This window comes from Strix aluco, chromosome 5 (genome assembly GCF_031877795.1).
Source record: "Strix aluco isolate bStrAlu1 chromosome 5, bStrAlu1.hap1, whole genome shotgun sequence".
NCBI lineage: Eukaryota > Metazoa > Chordata > Aves > Strigiformes > Strigidae > Strix > Strix aluco.
This window is the reverse complement of record NC_133935.1, coordinates 61,269,826-61,289,095: the sequence shown is the minus strand read 5'-3', so window position 1 is coordinate 61,289,095 and position 19,270 is coordinate 61,269,826. Positions and strand designations below refer to the sequence as shown.

The window sequence follows — 19,270 nt, the reverse complement described above, 5'->3', positions numbered from 1 at the left end:
GTGCTCTAGGCTGCAGCTCCTTCCCTCACATAACTCTCACCTGCATTATCTCGGAGCATTACATACACCTGTGCTACCTATTAAGCACTATCAGAGCTAACAGTTGGCACCTGACAATGGTAATGCACAGGGTTCAGCTCAAAGTGGAAACAATTGGAAAAAAATCTGGTTCCTAATTTTGAAAAAAAAAAAAAGATGCTAAAACCTCAACATAAAATTAGAAGGAAACCTTCAGGTTCATAAAATCTAATATTCCATGATTCTTATTTTCCATGGAAGGGGCAGCTGCCTGTGACACGAGCAGTATGTAAGCCTCAGCTGGCTTTATGTTGCCCTGAAAATCACAATAACTAGAAAATACTTCGAGGAAAGATTTTTCTAAGCTGAGTATAAATATTTCCTATTGCAGTAACACCAGTCTTATTTCTAGGACAGACATTTAGCATTTTTTTTCTGGCCTCCAAAATGTTTACTAGTCATTTTAACACATTTTGGTAGAAAAATGCCTTGCAGAGATTGCGTATATTTGCCAAAGCATTAAAATGAGAAAAGATTACAGGACGTTTTGCTGTATCAGCTTCCTCCGCTTTTCCCTCAGGGTCACCCAGCAGAGCCAAACATAAAACCTCCCCTACACTAAATCACTGCATGAGGAACCCAGACTGCGCTGTATGGAAGTTTATCTTTTTTTTTTTTTTCTTTCCCCTGAATGTCTGACAAAGGCGTCTTTTTATTAGGTAATAAGGAAACATGGTTTATAGCATAGCATTATCTTTCCTCAACACTTTTTTTTCTAAGACTCTATATAAATGTAACATATGACAATCATTTGACCTACACTGCACTCTGCTGTAACCACTTAATCAGAGGGATACAAACAACACTGAACAGTTTTACCTCCTCTGCAACTTTCCATATTTCTTCATCATTCCATTGCCCATAAGGATCCAAATTCATCCGAAAAGTTCCAGAAAATATGAACACTTTCTACAAGAAAAAAGATAAACAGACACAGGTAGATAGATACCCTGAAACATTGTGTAAAGCATCGTAAATTGTAAAGCTTACAGAGAAAGAATAACCTGACGCCATAGAGCTTATTGGAGGTTATTAAAAATTTTGGAAAACACTGTTCCAAAAAAAGTGATTTTAAAAATCCTTATGCTCAGTTTTTGGCAATTGTCTTAATAAAAACTTACCCAAACTTGTCTGAAAATCAGTAAAAATAACACTTCAACAGTTTTGAGGATAAAAGATTGCCTGTATTTCCATTTTTGAACAAGCCTTTTTAAAACCATTTTTGATTCTTTATGATGTGAAACATATTCAAACAAAAATAAGATCACTGACCCAAAGCGTGTCTTCCCACAGGTTTTTTTTTAAACAAAAAAACCTCCTGGACATTTGTCGGTGTTCAGGGACAGTGTCCCAAGTTTGTTTTCATCAATGAATTTTTCTAATCAATTGTATCCAAATATATATTAGCATCATGTATTACCTGACATTTCATCATGTCCCAGTCCTACCTCAAAAGAGGATTTTTTACTCTCTCTCACTGTCACGTCATTGAGATGTGATGCAGCATGACCTGGTTCATGACTGTAGCAGCAACAATCTGCTCTTGTTTGAGGCTTCCCTGATTGATGCTATGGCCCATGCTCTCTCCCTGCTCTGTCCCGCACCTCCTTTCCTGGCACTGACAGCGCATCCTTCTTGCACTGAAGTTTACTACTTAGTTCTGCTTTTCTCATCAGTTTAGGCAAGCAGATTTAAGTGAACATCCCTCAGGTACATGTTTTGTAGCTCAAAAAGCAATGACTCAGACAAAGTTAAATATTTGTTTAATCTCTTTTTACATGGGGTGGGTGTATCAAATTCTGGTGGAAATGAGGTTCTTCAAGGGGCACTGAGGTTGCACAACATTTCTTATGAGATAAAACCAAGCTGTTGCTTTCTATGCTGTGAGGTACACCTGCAGGTTGTAGCAGGGAGAACTTGCTCTCAAAGAATGTAAGTGCGTGCCTTACCATTTGCTTGCTCTTTCCTTGTACATACGGAACAAATACCAAGAGGAAAAATTCAAGACAATTATTTTCTTCTCTTTTGTCTTCCTAAAGAAAATATTTATTTAGAGAAAAATGTGTTGAAATGCCAGAGATTCACAGTCACATAATTTCTTGGAGTCTTGGTAGTCAAACGCTACCAAAAGCAGTGAAGGACTAGCTGTACCAGCAGAAAATGGCCAAGAGAATATACTTAGCAAGTACTTTCCCAGAGTTTTGCCAGTCTACTACAATTTCCATCTGACCTAACCTGGAAACTTGGCATTCTTTCATCAGATTTCAAGTGATTTATACACACATTTAGATTAATCATTTAATTATGATTAATTAAAAGCTTTAATGTGGCAGAGGAAAATAAATTATATTAATTAATTTGCTTAATTATGTAAGCCATTGCCAGTAACTTATTTGGTGTAAGAGAGAAGGAAGTACCTGATTCAAGAGACCAGAGGAGACAAGCAGCTGCACTGGGGTGCCCTGCAGTCAGCAGGGTGGATTTAAGTATGATGATACCTTCACCACACTGCCAACACCACAGTGACCGAGCTGCAGCGGAGGCAGCAGCACACACAGCTAAAAGTCATAGAAGCACTTTTGGTAAAGACTAGGGGAAAGAGTAGACTCTTTCCTTTATAATCATGATTGTTAATAACAATTAATGCTTCATTAAAGTGCAGTGCAGCCCTTTTCCCATGGCCTGCACTGGTTAGGTGCCATGAGCAGGGCAACGTATTTGCAGCAGGATTAGATTCTCACAAGTAGTGGGTGCGGTGGAAATAATAATACTGTGGAAAGTATCAGACGTGGGTTTGTTCACACTTAGCGCGCCATACATTTAACTAATGGAACAGGTATTTTCATTTCTCAGTGGTAAAGAATAGTTAACCAAACAAACCAGTTTTAAAGAAGATAGGGCTGAATACCATTCCTGCTGAAGTGTGGCAGGCAGAGAAATAAAGGGAACTACTTTCTTCAGAAACTGGTTATTCCTAATATCCGTGCTTTCAAGAAGCAGGGCACTAAAAGCAAGCTATTGCCAAAAGTACTTTTTTTTTTTTTTTTCCCCCACAAGGTAAATATATCATTGTCCTAAATTCTGGTACTTCTCTCTGCATTTCAACACCTCCTTCCTCCCAGCTCATTAGAAACCACATAGGGTTCACTTGAGTAAATATCATGTGAGTCACATGGGCAGTTTAGACTCCACTTCAAAAGCAGCAGGAAAAAAAACCCCAAAATTCTTAAAAGCTAGAAGTCTAAAGTGAAAAACAAAAAAGTGAATCCCATGAACTCATGTGTTGTTTATAAATATAGAAGAAGTAGGAATAAGGAGAACATTGGAAAGGGGAATGGATGGCTGGGGAGGCTAGCAACAGATTTGGAACTATTTCTTTCTTGGTCACTTGTTCAAATTCACCCAGGGTGATAATGAGTGTGATCATACAACAAATAGTTTCTCAGACCTGACATCCACCCACAAGCAGAACGCTGGGGAATATAAATATGGTCATGTTTACGTTCTGGCTACCCCAAATATTGTAAATCAACCCTTCTGAAGGGCATCAATTCCCCCTCAGTGGCTAGAGACTCTGCATATTGATTATGGTGTGGGATACACCCAGGTTGTGGCAATAAGATTCCTAAGTGATTTAAGTGTTATGTGGAGAACCAAGACCCTGGAGTACCTAAGCAAACACATATAGAAGAGTAAAGGATCAGTTAAGGAGAGGCTGCTAAGGAATGAGAGTATCCTGGCTGTGACCAGCTGCTGTTGCAACAAAAGACAACCTGTGTGCAGGTCCTCAGTGAGACCCATGGACCCTTGTTCCCATATGCCCCAGGGGTGGAGAACAAACACACCATCACCTGGAACCAGACACCAGCTCCAAGCACAGAGAAGTTAGAGTAACAACAGTATGACCTCCATGTAGCCTCCTCTGCTTCATATATATTATGACAACAATATCAACATGAAAGAAAATCAAATTGCTATGTGAATACTTTAGTATTAGGTACAGAGTTAGAGGTTTCATTTTGGTAAGTGTCCTTTAGGGGTTTTACACTGACGTTAAAATATTTGCAAACAAGAATATGAGCACGGGAGCAATGAAGACTTTCTGCAAGTTTTTTGGGACCAGTTCTGTAACGTTCTCCTCTGAAGATGCTAAAACCTCTTCCTCCCATAGAGCTTACTGGTAAACACAAGTGACGTGCTCTTGGCAACACTGAACCCATGATGCAGAAAACCACCTATATACTGCCCCAAATGAGCATGTAGGGTTGTTAATTAATGTCCCCTGGTGCTCTGTGCATGGGTCTGTTGCAGCAGATGCTCCCCAGTATGGTGATGCTGACTTGTTTCAATGCCCTGCAGGAACCCAGTCCCTGCAGGACCCTCTGTGGGACCACCTTTGGGGAGCAGCACTGTGCAAGAGTGCCCTGGCACGCTGCAAAACAGCCACACCCACGACCTCCAAAAGTGAACAGCCTGAAGGGTGTGAGAGGCAATGAAACAGTGCTGGAGACAGACGGGCAGAGACACAGACAGATAAAATGAACAAAAAGTGAGATAGATACTGAAAAATTGGAACTACAAAGATAAAAGTCATGAAATATCACTTCTTAAGTAAAATAAAGGAGCAAAAGTGATTTGATTTTTTTTTTTTTTTTTTTTTGTCAGCTGGCAGTCCCACAAACTCTAGTAATCTCATTCTTCATGCTAAGCTTGATTTTAACTCTATAGGGAGTTTTTACACATAGAAAACAGTGTGAGATCTGCCAGGGTGTAGTGGAATAACACTCAAGAAGACACCAGAAGTCATCCCCTTCCTTTGAGCTAGCAGCACCATATGGGTCTCAGGTTTCTCCTTATTTATTTTAATGGAAAATGGACTGCAGGTCTCCTGTTCTCCATTCAAAGGCAAATTTCTGAAGGCATTTTCTCAATTTGACTCCATTAAATACTTCAGGATGCAATCTGCATGAGGACTGGCATGCAAAAGAGCCTTAGCATGTTGAAACCAGATGCAGCTGGATGTCCTCACCCTGGAAATGGGGTGGGGAAACTCTTGCAGAAGGAGCATCAGAAAGGACTGCCCAGAAAGAAGGGATGATGGGCTGTGATTATACTTCAAATAGCCTATTATCCCTGGAGTAATTGCTCTGCATGAGAATGACAAACATCCTGCAGGCACAGCACTGTGGTCAGGCTGTGCTTCAGCAGTGCAGGCGTGTGAGGAACTACAGGAAGGAACTTCCTCGTGGTTGCTCCAGGAAACATGTTTTATATGATTTATCCCTTGCCACTGCAATGCGCTGACAGTTGGATTTAAGATACTGAAAGAAACAGGCTTTTGCCTTTGCTCCAGCTCAGCATGATCTCTGACCATCCTGCAGGCCTTTCCAGCATCGCCTGCATGGAGCAGACGACAGGCAGTGTGTTAGGACACTGTGTGTGCTATGCAGGTGCGCATCAGTGAGGTTCCCACAGAGGAAAAGCACTTTTCTTCTAAATTGGGAAATTTGGGGAGAAGGAAGAGGAGCGGGGTGGAAGGTTTTAATGAAGAAGAATGCCTCAGGTAGAGCCCCGTTCTTGTTTTGTTAGCGAAGCCTCTCCTGGAGACAGCAAATATCCAGGTGTTGCTGTAGGCCAACCTCCCAGGAAAGGAAAGGCAACTTTTTTTTTCCATTCTGAAGCCCTAGGTGAATGGCAAAGAACAAAGGGCTCCTTCTGTTTTGCTGGGAAAGGCAGGGTGGCATATGCAATTTCTCTTTTCTGCTGGGAAAGTGCTGGTGAAAACTTCATTTTGTTCTGAATGTGGGAACTTTTGAGCCATAATGTGCAGTTCTTTGGCAAGGCTTTGGGACAGGAGCTGCAAGCTGAAGCATGCGAACAGGCTGACAACTCTCGTGACCTTCCAGAGAATGGAGGGCTGGGATTTTTTGGCACTGATCCATGTATCAGGGACTTCCAAACTGAACTAAATGTGTAATTTTAACAATGAACTAACAATGCACCGCACTAGCAGTAGGGCAAGTTACACTGCTCAGGTAATAAATGTCTCCCACATTTTGCTGATGGCTGCAGAATGATGTTCTCTATACCAGTAGCGACTCTATAGTGAGTACAGCTATGAGAATTATTAAACATATTTTTCACTGGGATGAGGCTACTTGTTACCATGCATTCAGTTTTCTCCTCAGTCTACGTGTTCCCAAGGGCAGCTGGAGATGGAAAGCAGAAACCCTGCTGGGCAACCACATCCCAAAGGAAGAAAGGGCTGAGAGCAAAAGAATAACTATGGGAGAGACAGGGAAGCCCCTTCCAATACAGAAATTTGGCTGTATAGGAAAATTTCACAATGGAGACATAGCTTATACTGGTAAAAGCATCCTTCTTCCTATACAGCTATCGTTTGGAGGACAGCTGTATAACATACCTGTCCTCCAAACTAAATAGATGCCACTGCATTTGCAGTTCACTGCACAGCTGCCTCTATTTGAAGGGGTGACTTTTTTTCATACTTGCAAGCAACAATCATGCTGCAGAACTGAACCAGCAATAATAAAGAAATAAAAGTTTACAGGAATAGATAGATGTGAAAATGTTGAAGAGAGGACAGAAAGGGTGATGACAGGTCAGCTATCAAAGGGCAGCTTGCCAAGCCAGCCTCAGCTCAGCAGGCAGTGTGTGACCAATCAGGCTGTTGGTAGAGCTCAGGCAAGAAACAAATCCAACCAGTGGACTCACCACCACTCTCTTGGTTCTGTTTTGTTGAGGGTGTAACTTAGCAGTGAAGAAAGGGTCTGTTCTGGCAAGGTCAAAGTGCTAAAAATTGCTGCCTTTGAGGAAATATCAGAGCACAATTGTGGAAATGCACAGAGAAGAGGGAGTTGTGTCTTCTTTGCATGCCTACTTTAAATAAATGCCACTCGGACTACTGTGGGATAACATTTTTGACATGGAAGCTATCACAACTCAAAACTGATCATTAAGTATAAAAATTACATTTTGAGTCCCTCTTGTGTTTGCAAAATCAAAGCCATTCTGTTTCCAGCATGAACATTTCAGCATCTTTTAACAGCTACCAAAGCCAAGACAATGCCATCAGGAACACCTCAGTCAGAGTTAAATCCCACCTCCATGACATTGAAATAGATTAGAAGTGACTATAGCAACTGAGTGACAGTCATATCAGTGACTTCACTACAATTAGTTTGGTTTGCTGTATTGTGGTAAAAAGCAGAATTTAACCTACATATCCAACAGAGGGTGAAAGTGAAGACAGACCTCTGCTCTGCTATGATGGTTATGGGAAGAAAACCACTATTTTGAAAATGTAAACCTGACAGCATATTTTTTAGTTAAATCAGCTGGCTGTCCCAGAGTTTCTCTATCTATTTTAATGCGCCTCATGTAGTCAATGCACAACAGCTTTATACCACACATATGTTCACTGCAGCACACCAGCTTTCTAAGACAGTAACCACCTTTCTAAGACAGTAGATCTGGGAACAAAGCAATATGCACAGAAAGCAGCTGGCAACTCCTTTACGGTAGAGATGGGATGGGGGGAATAGCACCATAAGGATTTGACAGCTGACAGTGGGTGTGGGTGACCAAGGATCAAACCATACTTACCAGTCTCTGGGGCTAGTAGCCACCCCTCAAGGATGGATAAAGGTGGGACAGACTGTGTGTCCTCTCACAGTGTGGCAGGCTGATCTGCAACTATGTCCCTCTGCCTCCCAATACCACAAGTGACTCATTGGTAAGATTACAGTCAACTGTTACTTGAATTTAATCTGCTACACTCACAAGATTTCCAAAGGAATTAACATCATTGTTATGGAAGACTGTGTATGTTTAGTAGCTGAAGAACTATCCAGTGTATAGCTTTCAAAGAAGAGAAGGCCAATACATATTACTCCTGTATCAGTGTTGTTGGAAAGGACTGAGAGCTTTCAACAACAAAAATACAAAACATGACATTAAAATGATACAGTTCATTCCATCAGTTTTCATTCCTACCTTTACAGTGAGCAATCTCTTTTTAGTGCTACTGCATGCAGCCAATAATATTAATTTTTGAGACAGATAATCCAGATCTGTCACTAATATAGGACACTGGTCCAGTGGCAGGAACATTGGCAAGGGACTCAGAAGCCCTAGGTTTAATTGTTTGCTCCTCCTTAGACTATGTTTCTTGTTCCAGTTATTTCAGAGTATTAGGGTGCCTAAACCCATGTGAGGAGCTGCTTCCTTCTTCATCTCTGAAATGGTATTACTTCCCATATGCCAGGACTGCTGCAAGCATAAAGAACATTGAAGTGCTCCCTTATACGTGCATCATGACAGTAATGAGAGGTGACAGCTAAAAAAGTGATGAGTCCAAGTTGGGGATCAGCTAGTGGTCTAGTAAAACCTGAGAAAAGCAGTAATTCTGCTACCAGCCTGTCAGGGAAAGCAGGCAATGTATAGTATCCACATGTTAACCATGATATGTGATGTAAGGCTTTAGAAAACAGTAGCTGAGAACACCACTGATTTAATTTTTTCTTCAGGTGGCACTATCTTATTTTGAATCAACATGGAAACTGTTTCAGAGGTGCAGGAATAAGCAGGCTATGAACGCTTCTGTTTGAGTGTGCTTCCCATTTCTAGAAGAGTTCTTGTGTGAGTGGCATAGAAACCCTCAAAAAGTAGTTTGCTGTGCATTGCATCCATCCATTTCACTCCCCTTTTCACAAAATCTTTGTGTTTTGTTTCTGTTTATCAGCATAAAACAACTAACTTCCAGCTTGAAGATAATTATGCACATATGGATATAGAACCAATGAAAATAAAAGGCACACAAATTACAATAATCTCATTACCTGAGGAATCACTCCAAATGCCTTTCTCCATTGCTGCACGCTGACCGTGTTCCAGGAGACTCCATCAATCTGGATATCCCCTTCTGTATTCAGCAGTCTTAAAAATGCAAAAAGTAAAGTGCTTTTTCCTGAACCAGTTCTTCCTAAAAGGCCCACCTGCAATGCAAATCATAAAAGTAAACATTTAATACTACCGACATATTAACCACAGGCCAAGGCAGAAACACTTGAGATCTCAGCAGTGGAGAACAATCCAAATGCATCTCAATGGGACGGTAAATGTTGTTCATTTGGGAATGATAAAAGCCTACAGCAAGGGCTGAATGAAACACTGGGCCAGACTGTTTTGTTAGAATTAACTAAGATGAAAAGTCTGTTAGTTTACCCTTAGCTGAAGAACAGAAATTTCCTTATATGTTATCTTGTACTTAGTCCAGCTTTTTGTGCCTTTCCTCTTTCTTTTGCTATGAAGCCCTATTCAGCAAAACCCCATCCAGTGAACAAAAAACAAGTAGTGAGTGCAGTTGAATCACTCTAGTAAGCTACTCTGTTTCCATATAATTGAAAACAGAGGGCTTAACTCTGATCAGACCATGAATTTGTAGTGGGGTAGCTTGTGCCTGAGGCAGTGGTCACAGCACACACCATGCAGTTGCCCACCCCCAAGCAGCAATGCAAGTCCTCAACCTGCCCAGCTAGTGCTGCCTTTACTTCTCTCTTAGGTGGGAAGAAACATAATACGCAGGGGGTTTTTAAATGTTGTGTTTCCCTTGTGAGATTGCACTGACCTGTTGTTGGAATGAGCAATATCTGCAGCAACCATCAGCAAATGCTGAGATACTGCTCTTCCAACAGCTGGGTTTTACACAGCTAATGATGTCCTGTCTGAGTGTGGGCTACTTCTGTAGAGTGACAATATCCATGTGAAGGTGAAGAAGGGAATTCTTCCTGCTGCCTGGCATCCTTTCCGTAACAGTACCTCAGGCCTCTGAACCAGATGAGCAGTCTGTGCTCTGTTGCACTGACCCCATCTATTCATTGGGTAGATTTATATTCCAATCTACAAAAAAGACGTAAAGTAAGACCCAGGGAACTACAGACCTGTTTGTCTAACCTCAGTTCCTGGAAAAACTCTGGAGAAGATCATACTGCATACAATTAAAAGGCATTTAAAGAATAAGGCAATCATCAGGCACAATCAACATGGGTTCACAAAGGGAAAGCCCTATTTAACTAATTGGATATCTTTCTATGATAAGGTCACCCACCCAGTGGATGAAGGGAAGACAGGGATGTAGTTTTTCTGGATTTTACTAAGGCTTTGGATACTGTCCCTCATGGCATCCTTCTGGACAAGTTGTCCAACTCTGGGATGAGCAGGTTCACCGTGCGCTGGGTGAAGGACCGGCTGAAGGGCAGAGATCAAAGGCTTGTAGTGAATGGGACGACCGCTGGCTGGCGGCCGGTCATCAGCGGTGTTCCTCAGGGCTCAATTCTAGGGCCAGTTCTGTTCAATATATCCATCAACAGTCTGGATGCAAGAGCTGAATGCACCATGAGCCAGTCTGCTGATGATACCAAACTGGGAGGTGCTGTTCATGCCCTTGAAGAACAAGAGGCCTTGGAGAGGGACCTAGATAGATTGGAGCATTGGGCAATGATTAATGGGTTGAAATTTCACTAGTTGAAATGCCGGATTCTGCACCTAGGATGGAGTAATGCTGGGCACAGGTATAGATTGGGAGGAGTGGCCGGAGAGCAGCCCTGCAGCAAGGGATCTGGGGGTGCTGGTTGTCAGCAGGCTCAACAGGAGTCCACAGTGTGCCCTGGCAGCCAAGAGGGAAAACTGCATCCTGAGTGCATCAAGCACAGCATAATCAGCCAGTAAAAAGAGGTGATCATCCCGCTGCATTCAGCGTTGGTGCAGCCTCACCTTGAGTACTGTGTGCAGTTCTGGGCCCCACAATTTAAGAAGGATATGAAGGTCCTTGAATGGATCCAGAGGAGGGCAACAGAGCTGGTGAAAGGGCAGGAAGGAATATCCTATGAGGACTTTGGGCTTGTCTAGTTTGGAGAAAAGGAGGCTGAGGTGTGACCTCATTGCTCTCTACAGCTTCCTGAGGAGGGGAAGTGGAGAGGGAGGTGCTGATCTCTTCAACTTGGCATCCAGTAATAGTACACATGGGAATGGATCAAAGCTGCCCCAGGGGAAGTTTAGACTGGACATTAGGAAGCATTTCTTTACTAAGAGGGTGGTGAAACACTGGAACAGGCTTCCTAGAAAGGTGATTGACGTCCCAGGCCTGTCAGTGTTTAAGAGACATTTGGACAACACCCATGCTTTAATTTGGTCATCCCTGAATTGGTCAGGCAGTTGGATTAGATGATCATTATAGGTCCTTTCCAACAGATATAGTCTATTCTATTCTATTCTATTCTATTCTATTCTATTCTATTCTATTCTATTCTATTCTATTCTACCCCCTCAGCAGAGGAGACCTCTCCCCTTTCCTGCTTGTTTTACATGTGCTTCCCTATGGGTCAGAGACAAATCCTCTCCAGATTAAGGAGCATGCTCCAATTCTCAAAATGCTACCTCTGAGTCCAGGGATCATCACCAAAATTGGATCGAGTTCCTAAATGACAGACATTGAAACAAGGATCTTTGTTTCAATGGCTCTTCCCCCTCTCTGTACAATACAAAAGTATCTTCCATTTCCCATACTCCGTTGCTCCAAGGGATTTTCCAGGAAGTAAATCCACCAGATTGCAGTTGCAACCACACCTCTACTCTCCAGGAATCGCAGGTGCCTCTCTTCCAAAGGCAGAGCTGCTTCGGGATGGTGCTACAGGAGGTCAGACCCCCGGTTTCAAAATTTTGGTGCCCTCAAACTTAGTAGATGAAACATTCAGTTCATGTAAACCAAGACAGATCTACCAAGCCTGGCAGAAACTCGTGCTATCCAAACTAGGAGTGAAGAGCTGCCTCGTGGCAAGAACAGTCACTGAAACTGTTTTCTCATCTATGTGGGAGAGTTAAAATCTCCTCTTCATCCATATGGCTCCGGCTCAGGAAATCGAGTGAGCCTTTCTTCCCACCCCACCAATGACAGTCCTTAGCATGAACTTAAAGCAAACTGACTAACTGCTGTCCTGAAACTAAAGCTCTTTCTTGAACTCAACCCCAAACATGCATGAAGGTTAGAGGTTTGTCAATCTTCTAAAGAATAGAGCTGTTTATGGTTTGTTATATAACAATTTGGGATGGCATAGAGCCCTCATCAAACGAGCGAGACAGCACCTCCACCCTCCAACCACCAGAGCCAGTGGTGCGTTACCCTTGGCACAGCAGCCGGTATTCTTTTGTGCCCTGCTCCACCTGGGTCAGGCTGCCCCCAGCACCTGCGCTCTCCAGCAAGCTTCCCTCTCCCCACAAGGAGAAAGCAGATGACTTCAGCCACAGGAATACAACGTGGGGAACTACTGCACACGTATTTTATTGGTATATTCTGTTCTTCATGGCCAGCAAACAACCCCACTGTGCTTCACCGAGGTATAAATTTCTAGGATAAGTGAAGCAGATTTTCCTTGCCTTTTTTTGGTTTGTGGCCAATAATCCTACAGATGAGCTCTTTTTAAGAAGAGACACAAGAGATTTCCATTCTTTAGGTGCTTTAGATGATTATTTTGTTTTGCAACAATTTTATTTACAAAACCTTACTGAACTCAACCTATTCTTCAGTCAATGAATAGGTTTATAATGACATTTTTATAGTTAAGCTGAATAGAAATCAGATCAAACACAGCACAACAGTGTCTCACCCTCTGCCTTGAACTTATTGAAAAGGAAATGTTTTCTAACACAGCAGCTCCTCCTTCACTGTATTTGGCTGTAAGGTCCTTCACAGTCATTTGGCCCCCGGATGGCCAGTTCTTCTCTTCCTTTGCATGCCTGTTTTCAATTACAAGGGCATCTGAAAGCTGGTTATTCTTCTGCGGCTTAATGTTTTTTGTCTCTTCTGTTGGCATGTCAATGAATTTAAATATTCGTCCGACAGACCTCATCTACGAATCAAAACAAACAGTATTCTAATTGTAATTAATAGCTATCACAACAAATGAAATCAAATTATTCCTAATTCCTAGGCAGAACAGTGAGTCTCTTTTCTGCGTAAGTTATACCATGATATAATTTTCAATGGTAGGATACTTCTTGTATAGAGCTCTAGATTCTATTGCTCTTGTACTACTGACATCAGTCCAACATGTGATTCCACTTGCTTCCTTTTTAAATGGACACAATAGCTCTTTCTACCTTTAAAAATGTATTTTGAAAACTGTAGATCACCTGTATTTATGAAAACAAAATATGATCATGAAAACAATCTTGGAGTCTTCAACTCTTTCCTCCTGTACAGGGTTGCCCAACACAAAAACTGAAGTTCCTTGAATAATGATTGATCTCCAAAGAGAAGCAGACTGTGGAATTTGAAAGATGTAAAGCAGTAGCATCAAGTAAAGAGGAACAATAATCAGACATTAACATCTGAGTATTTATGAGAAATTATCTATAGTTTTTACCAAAAAATTAGTAGGAAGATCCATGATAATTAATTTTATATCAGTAATTATATATATTAGGTGAAATAATCAAGTCCTATAGTTCATGAACTTCAGACAGAGGTTGCTAGTAGCAGTCTTGGTGAATTTTCAAAGGAGCATAGGACTAGAAGGGATCATCCTGTTCTTTTTTTTTTTTTAAATGGGTCAAGGGTCAACTAATAACTAGGCAATTCATCTCCTTCACTAGAACTTCTCTGCTCAGGTGGTCAGAAAACATATTTTTAAGTCTATGGACCAATTTGATCTTGTAAATTTATTAATTTAAAATTCTAAATAGTTCTTTTTCCTAGCTGATTTCCCCATTAATTTATAGAGGGCTACCTTAGATCCAGTCACCCTTTGTTCTCCAGGACTAAAGAAAATCCAGGTTTAAGCCTCTTTCTTAACATATGTTCTCCTTGTTCACATATGTTTGAAAATATCTGTGTTCAAATTAATCTTTCCTGACTGACCAGAATATACACAGCATTTTGGATATTTCACAGGGACATTGTACAAAGGCATTGATACTTTCCTATCTATATTAGGAATATCCTGATTAATACATCCTAGGATCATATGGTCCTTTCTTCACAGTCACATCTTATAGTCACCCTCTGACTGAGCAGTGGTCAGCCAAGCTTTCCTTCATCTTAGCCATTTCTAACTGAGGAGATACTTGCTACCACAGAGGTTATTCTTAGCAGTCCTTAAATTCAAGCCTTTGCACTTCAGTTACTGAAATCTATTTTATATCTGCATTTGAGGTCACCTAATACCTTTCAACTCCCAGCATCCTTCATGCTAACATTGCCTTTCAGCTTTGTGCCTTTGGCAGATTTCTTCAACACATTTTTTTTTTTCTTTCTTGAGAGCATTTAAAAAAGATTAAAATGAGCTCAGTCACAAATCTAATCTTTGTTGAGTAGTCTCTCTACAGCTTAATACTTACAGCTTAATGCCATTTCCTTTCTGTCCAACTCATTAACTAGTTTACAGTTCTTGTAATAATCCTGATCTCCTTCATTTATATAATTTCTGAAACAGACCCACAGCTAGTGCTTTCCTGAAGACAAATGAGATCTACTACATTACTTTTGTCTGGAAAATAAATCACTGAACACAGTTATTGGGTTAGTCTGATGCAACCCACATGTCAGCAAATCTGAGTGAATTCACTCTGTAAGCACTGCATCTTTAATTACATCTTCAAAATAGTTTCTAAAGACTACTGCCATCAGATAACAAACTGATGGTGGTATCAATGACTTCCCATTTCTCCTTCTCAACCAAAAGTGACAGTTGTTATTCTATCACATGCCACCACCACTGCCAGTGGCCATTACCAGATCTCCAGCTTCTCAGCCAGTTCTTCCTAAACCGTAGGATGGGACGTCTGGTCCCACCTGGTCTGTATGCATGGGGCGGCATTGTTCCAGCCCGGTTTCACATGTTTAAACTGAAATGTCTAACTGCAGAACCTAATCACACTTAGTTGAATACTCTGATTTTAGATGGACTGACTCATGGGTGGTGTGTTTGTCCCTGCACAAACTGTACAGGAAATTTAGGGAGACCAGGATCCTAACTCAGTTACATGCCCACAGCTAGGCTGGTTTTTGCATATAATTGCCACCTCACATATTGCAAATCCCATTTCTACCTTTTGGTCCAATTTCAACTCCCCAGATTAAACATTGCCCTTTTACTGAAAACTGAGATCAAGTATTTATCCCGAATTTGGGCCATTTGCAAGTCTAACTCTGATTTTGTCAAGTCTCTCTTCTCTGTCTGCTTCTTGACCTCCAACGCATAGCTTGTTTTCATTAACTAATCCATTCTACAGAGGCTGTCATTTCTAATATACTTTCAGAGAATGTTGTTCATGCTGGTAGTCCTAGAGCCTCCAAAATTTCCTATTCTTTCTCTCCTGCTATCCAGGAAACAAATTTCAGCCCCTTACTTGAAGAAGTTGTGACTTTATTTTACATTCAGGTTCCTAAGTGCATTAGTCCAACTAACTTAATTAACTAGATTCCTCATTTTACCAAAATTTGTCCTTGTAAACAACAAGAGTAAACTATAAGGTAGTGTTAATTCTTATTGGTCAGAAATTATTTAGCAAAATAAATTAATAAATAGATAGATACCTGCATAGCTACTGCATCCAGGAATATCTGGACCTTATTATTAGGATTTGTCCTCTAATCCGTATTCCCAGTAATATATCTCTCTTTAGTGGCATTATGGAAAACCCTTTGTACATCTTTGACCTTGTTTAACAGCTTTTGTATTCCTTCTGCAAAGTGATTCTACTTAATGTATTACCATTTCTTCCTGCTCTTCGATCCAGATTAAAATATTGTTAGCTGGATTTTCCATGTGGAAGCAAATTTATACACAATGCAAGGAAATACTGGGATCATAACTTACATATCATCTTGAAACACAATTGTGACAGAAGTTTTGAAAAGCATGCTAAAATCCAAGCCTATCGCTTACAATTTCCATCTCAATCACTGTGCAAGATGGAAAGGCATGGTCATCATCTTGTTGATATATGAATGTCATCTCATTTTGGTGCCACAAACAGAAAGACCTTGGATCAGACTGACAATTTTCTTCCTGTCTGACTGTCTATAGTAAATCCCACAATGGCACCATGTATTTATTTTAATCAGTGTTTGATGGTACATTTGTTTTCAGAAATCTTATCTTTACTGAAGTATTGCCACTTCAGAAATGAGGTCTTTCTTGGCTTCATCAAGAGCTGTGAACATTTGTACAGGCAGGGATTCCCTGTAATTGCTCAAGAGATCCTACCATTAGACACTAGTTAAAATCTGTTATGAAGCCAGCTGGACAAAGAGCCCTTACAACAGAAAATTTCATCTCTATGTCCCAGCTCACCTGAGAGAATTGTCAGTCACATCACATATGCAGATATTTTAGACAGCTTAATACTTTAAATCAATTCAAAAGGATGCTTTCCTGGATCTGTAATTTGAATTATGATTTAGATCTGGGCAGAATGCAGCATAAATGTCAGTAACATTTTACAAAGATATCAATTCTTCCTTTCACAGGTAGAAATCTTCTGTCATTCATAATGACAGGTACAGTGTAGGTGACAGCAAGTTTCTTATCCATCATTCCCATCAGCAATGTGCCTGCTATATTCACATTCTTTAACTAACTAATGCTTTAGAATAAAGGAGTATATTTACTACTTCCATCTAAAAATGTCTAAAGCATAATACACTATTTTTAGCCTTGCCTAATTGTATTTTACTGAGATTTTAATAACACTGCAAATTCTTTAATTTACTTTCTCATTAATATCACTTAAACTCTTCTTAACGTTGAAGAATTCATAATACAATTATGTAATGTATATTTCCAGAAAGTGGAAGAAGTAATTCTTTTACAAGTAATCTGATACAATTAATTTCATCAGGCCCTATGTTCTCTTCTGCTAGAAAGAGAGCAGTTAACCTCTCCAGACCAGAAATGCATAGTATTAAACGACCATGTTGCAAGACACCACCTCCTCAAAAACATGCTTTCTGGAAAGTGCAGTGTGCAACTGAGAGATCCTATGAAAGGGTCGTCCAATGGCTCATGTTGTAAAAAAACCCTCTGCATTAAGTCAGTGCAAAAACTGGGTCAATGCAGGCAGACCATGTGGTTTTACTGAAATTTCACATCTTCTGTTACATTTTGGGTGCACTTATAGGACATACACTCTTCTTCCAAACTGCAAAAATGAAATATTTTGTTCATGTCAAACTTGTACTGATTTTTTTGCTCTTTCTCACACTGTCTTGCAGGCAGAAAAGTAAATGTTCTAACAGATTTTTCTTCCAGATGACCAACACCCCACTTTGAGAATTGTCATTCTGATGCAGATTTTACAGTCAAGAATTCAGTCTACTTAAGCTTTGAAAAGTAAGTGTTCTCAGGTTTTCTGCTAATAGCAGTAAAGAATATTAAGATCATGTCCTAGTTTAAAAAAAACCAAACAATTGAACAGGTTAGGGAGAAATAACATGGGAAAATAAAAGCATGAAAACCAGATGTAAAAGCATCATTATTTTTCACAGTCCTAATTTTTTCTTTGGTCCTCTACCACGTACTACTTTAATTCTTCAGCACCCCTGATGTACAGTGTGGGGCACTGTGAGGTTCAGCAAGTGTGATTTTAATATCTCTTTGGGGGACTGCTTTTATATCTCCTTACATAAGTAATCCTGGCAACAGTAAAAGCACGGCATTTTCTCTTTCCCTGATAAAAGGAATTGTCCTTCCCAGTTATAGTGCTGCTACTGCAGGATACGTATCAGTGAAGGAGGAGGTTATAAAGCATTAAAACAGTCCACTGGGACTAACCAATGCTTATCTGTGAAAGCAGCACTTACTGGAAAACTTATTTTCTATTTCCTTATGAAGGAAAAAACTTAAAAATGCTACAAGACTGCCTGGAGGGATAAGAAAAAGACTGAAAACCAGCTAAAGGGATATTAGCAGAAATGATCAAAGTGAAAAGATAAATCTAGCCCAACTGGTAACTTTAAATGAAACAATGGTTAGCTGTCAGAGTGACCACATATGGTGTTTTTTTTTTAAAAAAAAAAAAAAAAAAAAAAAAAAAGCAGAGCAGATAAAGTGTCAGGGCTGGAGAGAATGAAATGCCAAAACCATTATGGGGTATTAAAAGACAATGGGGATTTTTCAGGTAAAGCCAAACCAGTTCAACAGAAATTGCTTCAAAGAAAATATCTGTGTATGTAAAAACAAATCCAACCTAGAAACTTAGATTTCCTCACAGAATTTCAGTGTCACAGAAGGAGATTGCATGGAATAAAGTCAAATTTGCCACCTACCCATCTGTTTGGCCAGTATTTCTTCTGGTACATTTTTCCTTTCTTCATGTGACCCTGGTTCCCTATTCTTCTGCCTTCCTGTCCTTTTGCTTGCCTTTATTTCACTGATGTCCTGTACCTTGCATATCTTGTAAAACAACTCAGTACGAGCTTAATGTTATGTACTTATTACAGCAGCTATCTTTGGACATGGGTTTCAACCACTTGCAGGAAACTCCAGCTTATCTGACAACCAAAGACTGCTACCTACAAAAGTGTATACACTCAGGCATGCTTGTGTGCGGGCTTGTAAGCATGGATGTCACAGCTGCTCAAGGAAGGGCAAAAATTATGTCACCTATTCCAGTGCATGCATATGTGTAACTGGAGACACGTGGGGATGTGTCAGTTCTAGTTAATCCGGTCCTGTGGGGAGCTTCAAAGTACCCCTTGAGAGAAAAATAGAGTGTAACCAAATAGACTACTAAGTCAGGCAAACATGCAAGCCTTTGCAGAACATCTGTAACAAAATAATTGTAAAACACTTTAAAGAGGGAAGTGCTAAATGTAGAGAATACAGAGTGGGAAATAATACATCTGCATCACCCAGTGAAGCAGTTTTATTGTCTCGAAACCATGAAGCTATTCTTATCTGCTTGTGCACAGGAGCAGCTTTTGAATGTCAGGAAAACCATTCTGCCAGCAATATCTATTAGTTTGTCACCTGGGATACCTAAAAATCCCTGGGAGGGGGGTGGGCAGAGGATCCACCTATAAACTGATGCACCTTAGAAGGCTATCATTAATATAAAATAACCAGTGGTCCAGTACAGTAGTTTGTCTTAATGTAGAAAAAAGTACTCACAA

At 40.4% G+C, this 19,270-nt stretch overlaps 1 protein-coding gene across 1 annotated transcript in view; it reads right to left on the bottom strand.

Annotated features, from left to right (window-relative positions):
• CFTR (CF transmembrane conductance regulator) overlaps window positions 1–19,270 on the bottom strand; it is a 91,681-nt gene that overhangs the window by 5,658 nt on the left and 66,753 nt on the right. Inside the window, exons 22-24 of the mRNA XM_074825474.1 lie at window positions 12,762–13,004; window positions 8,940–9,095; window positions 898–987 (exon numbers count right to left, since the gene is read on the bottom strand). Of these exons, the coding sequence (XP_074681575.1) occupies window positions 898–987; window positions 8,940–9,095; window positions 12,762–13,004 (489 nt within the window). The remainder of the gene's footprint in view (window positions 1–897; window positions 988–8,939; window positions 9,096–12,761; window positions 13,005–19,270) is intronic.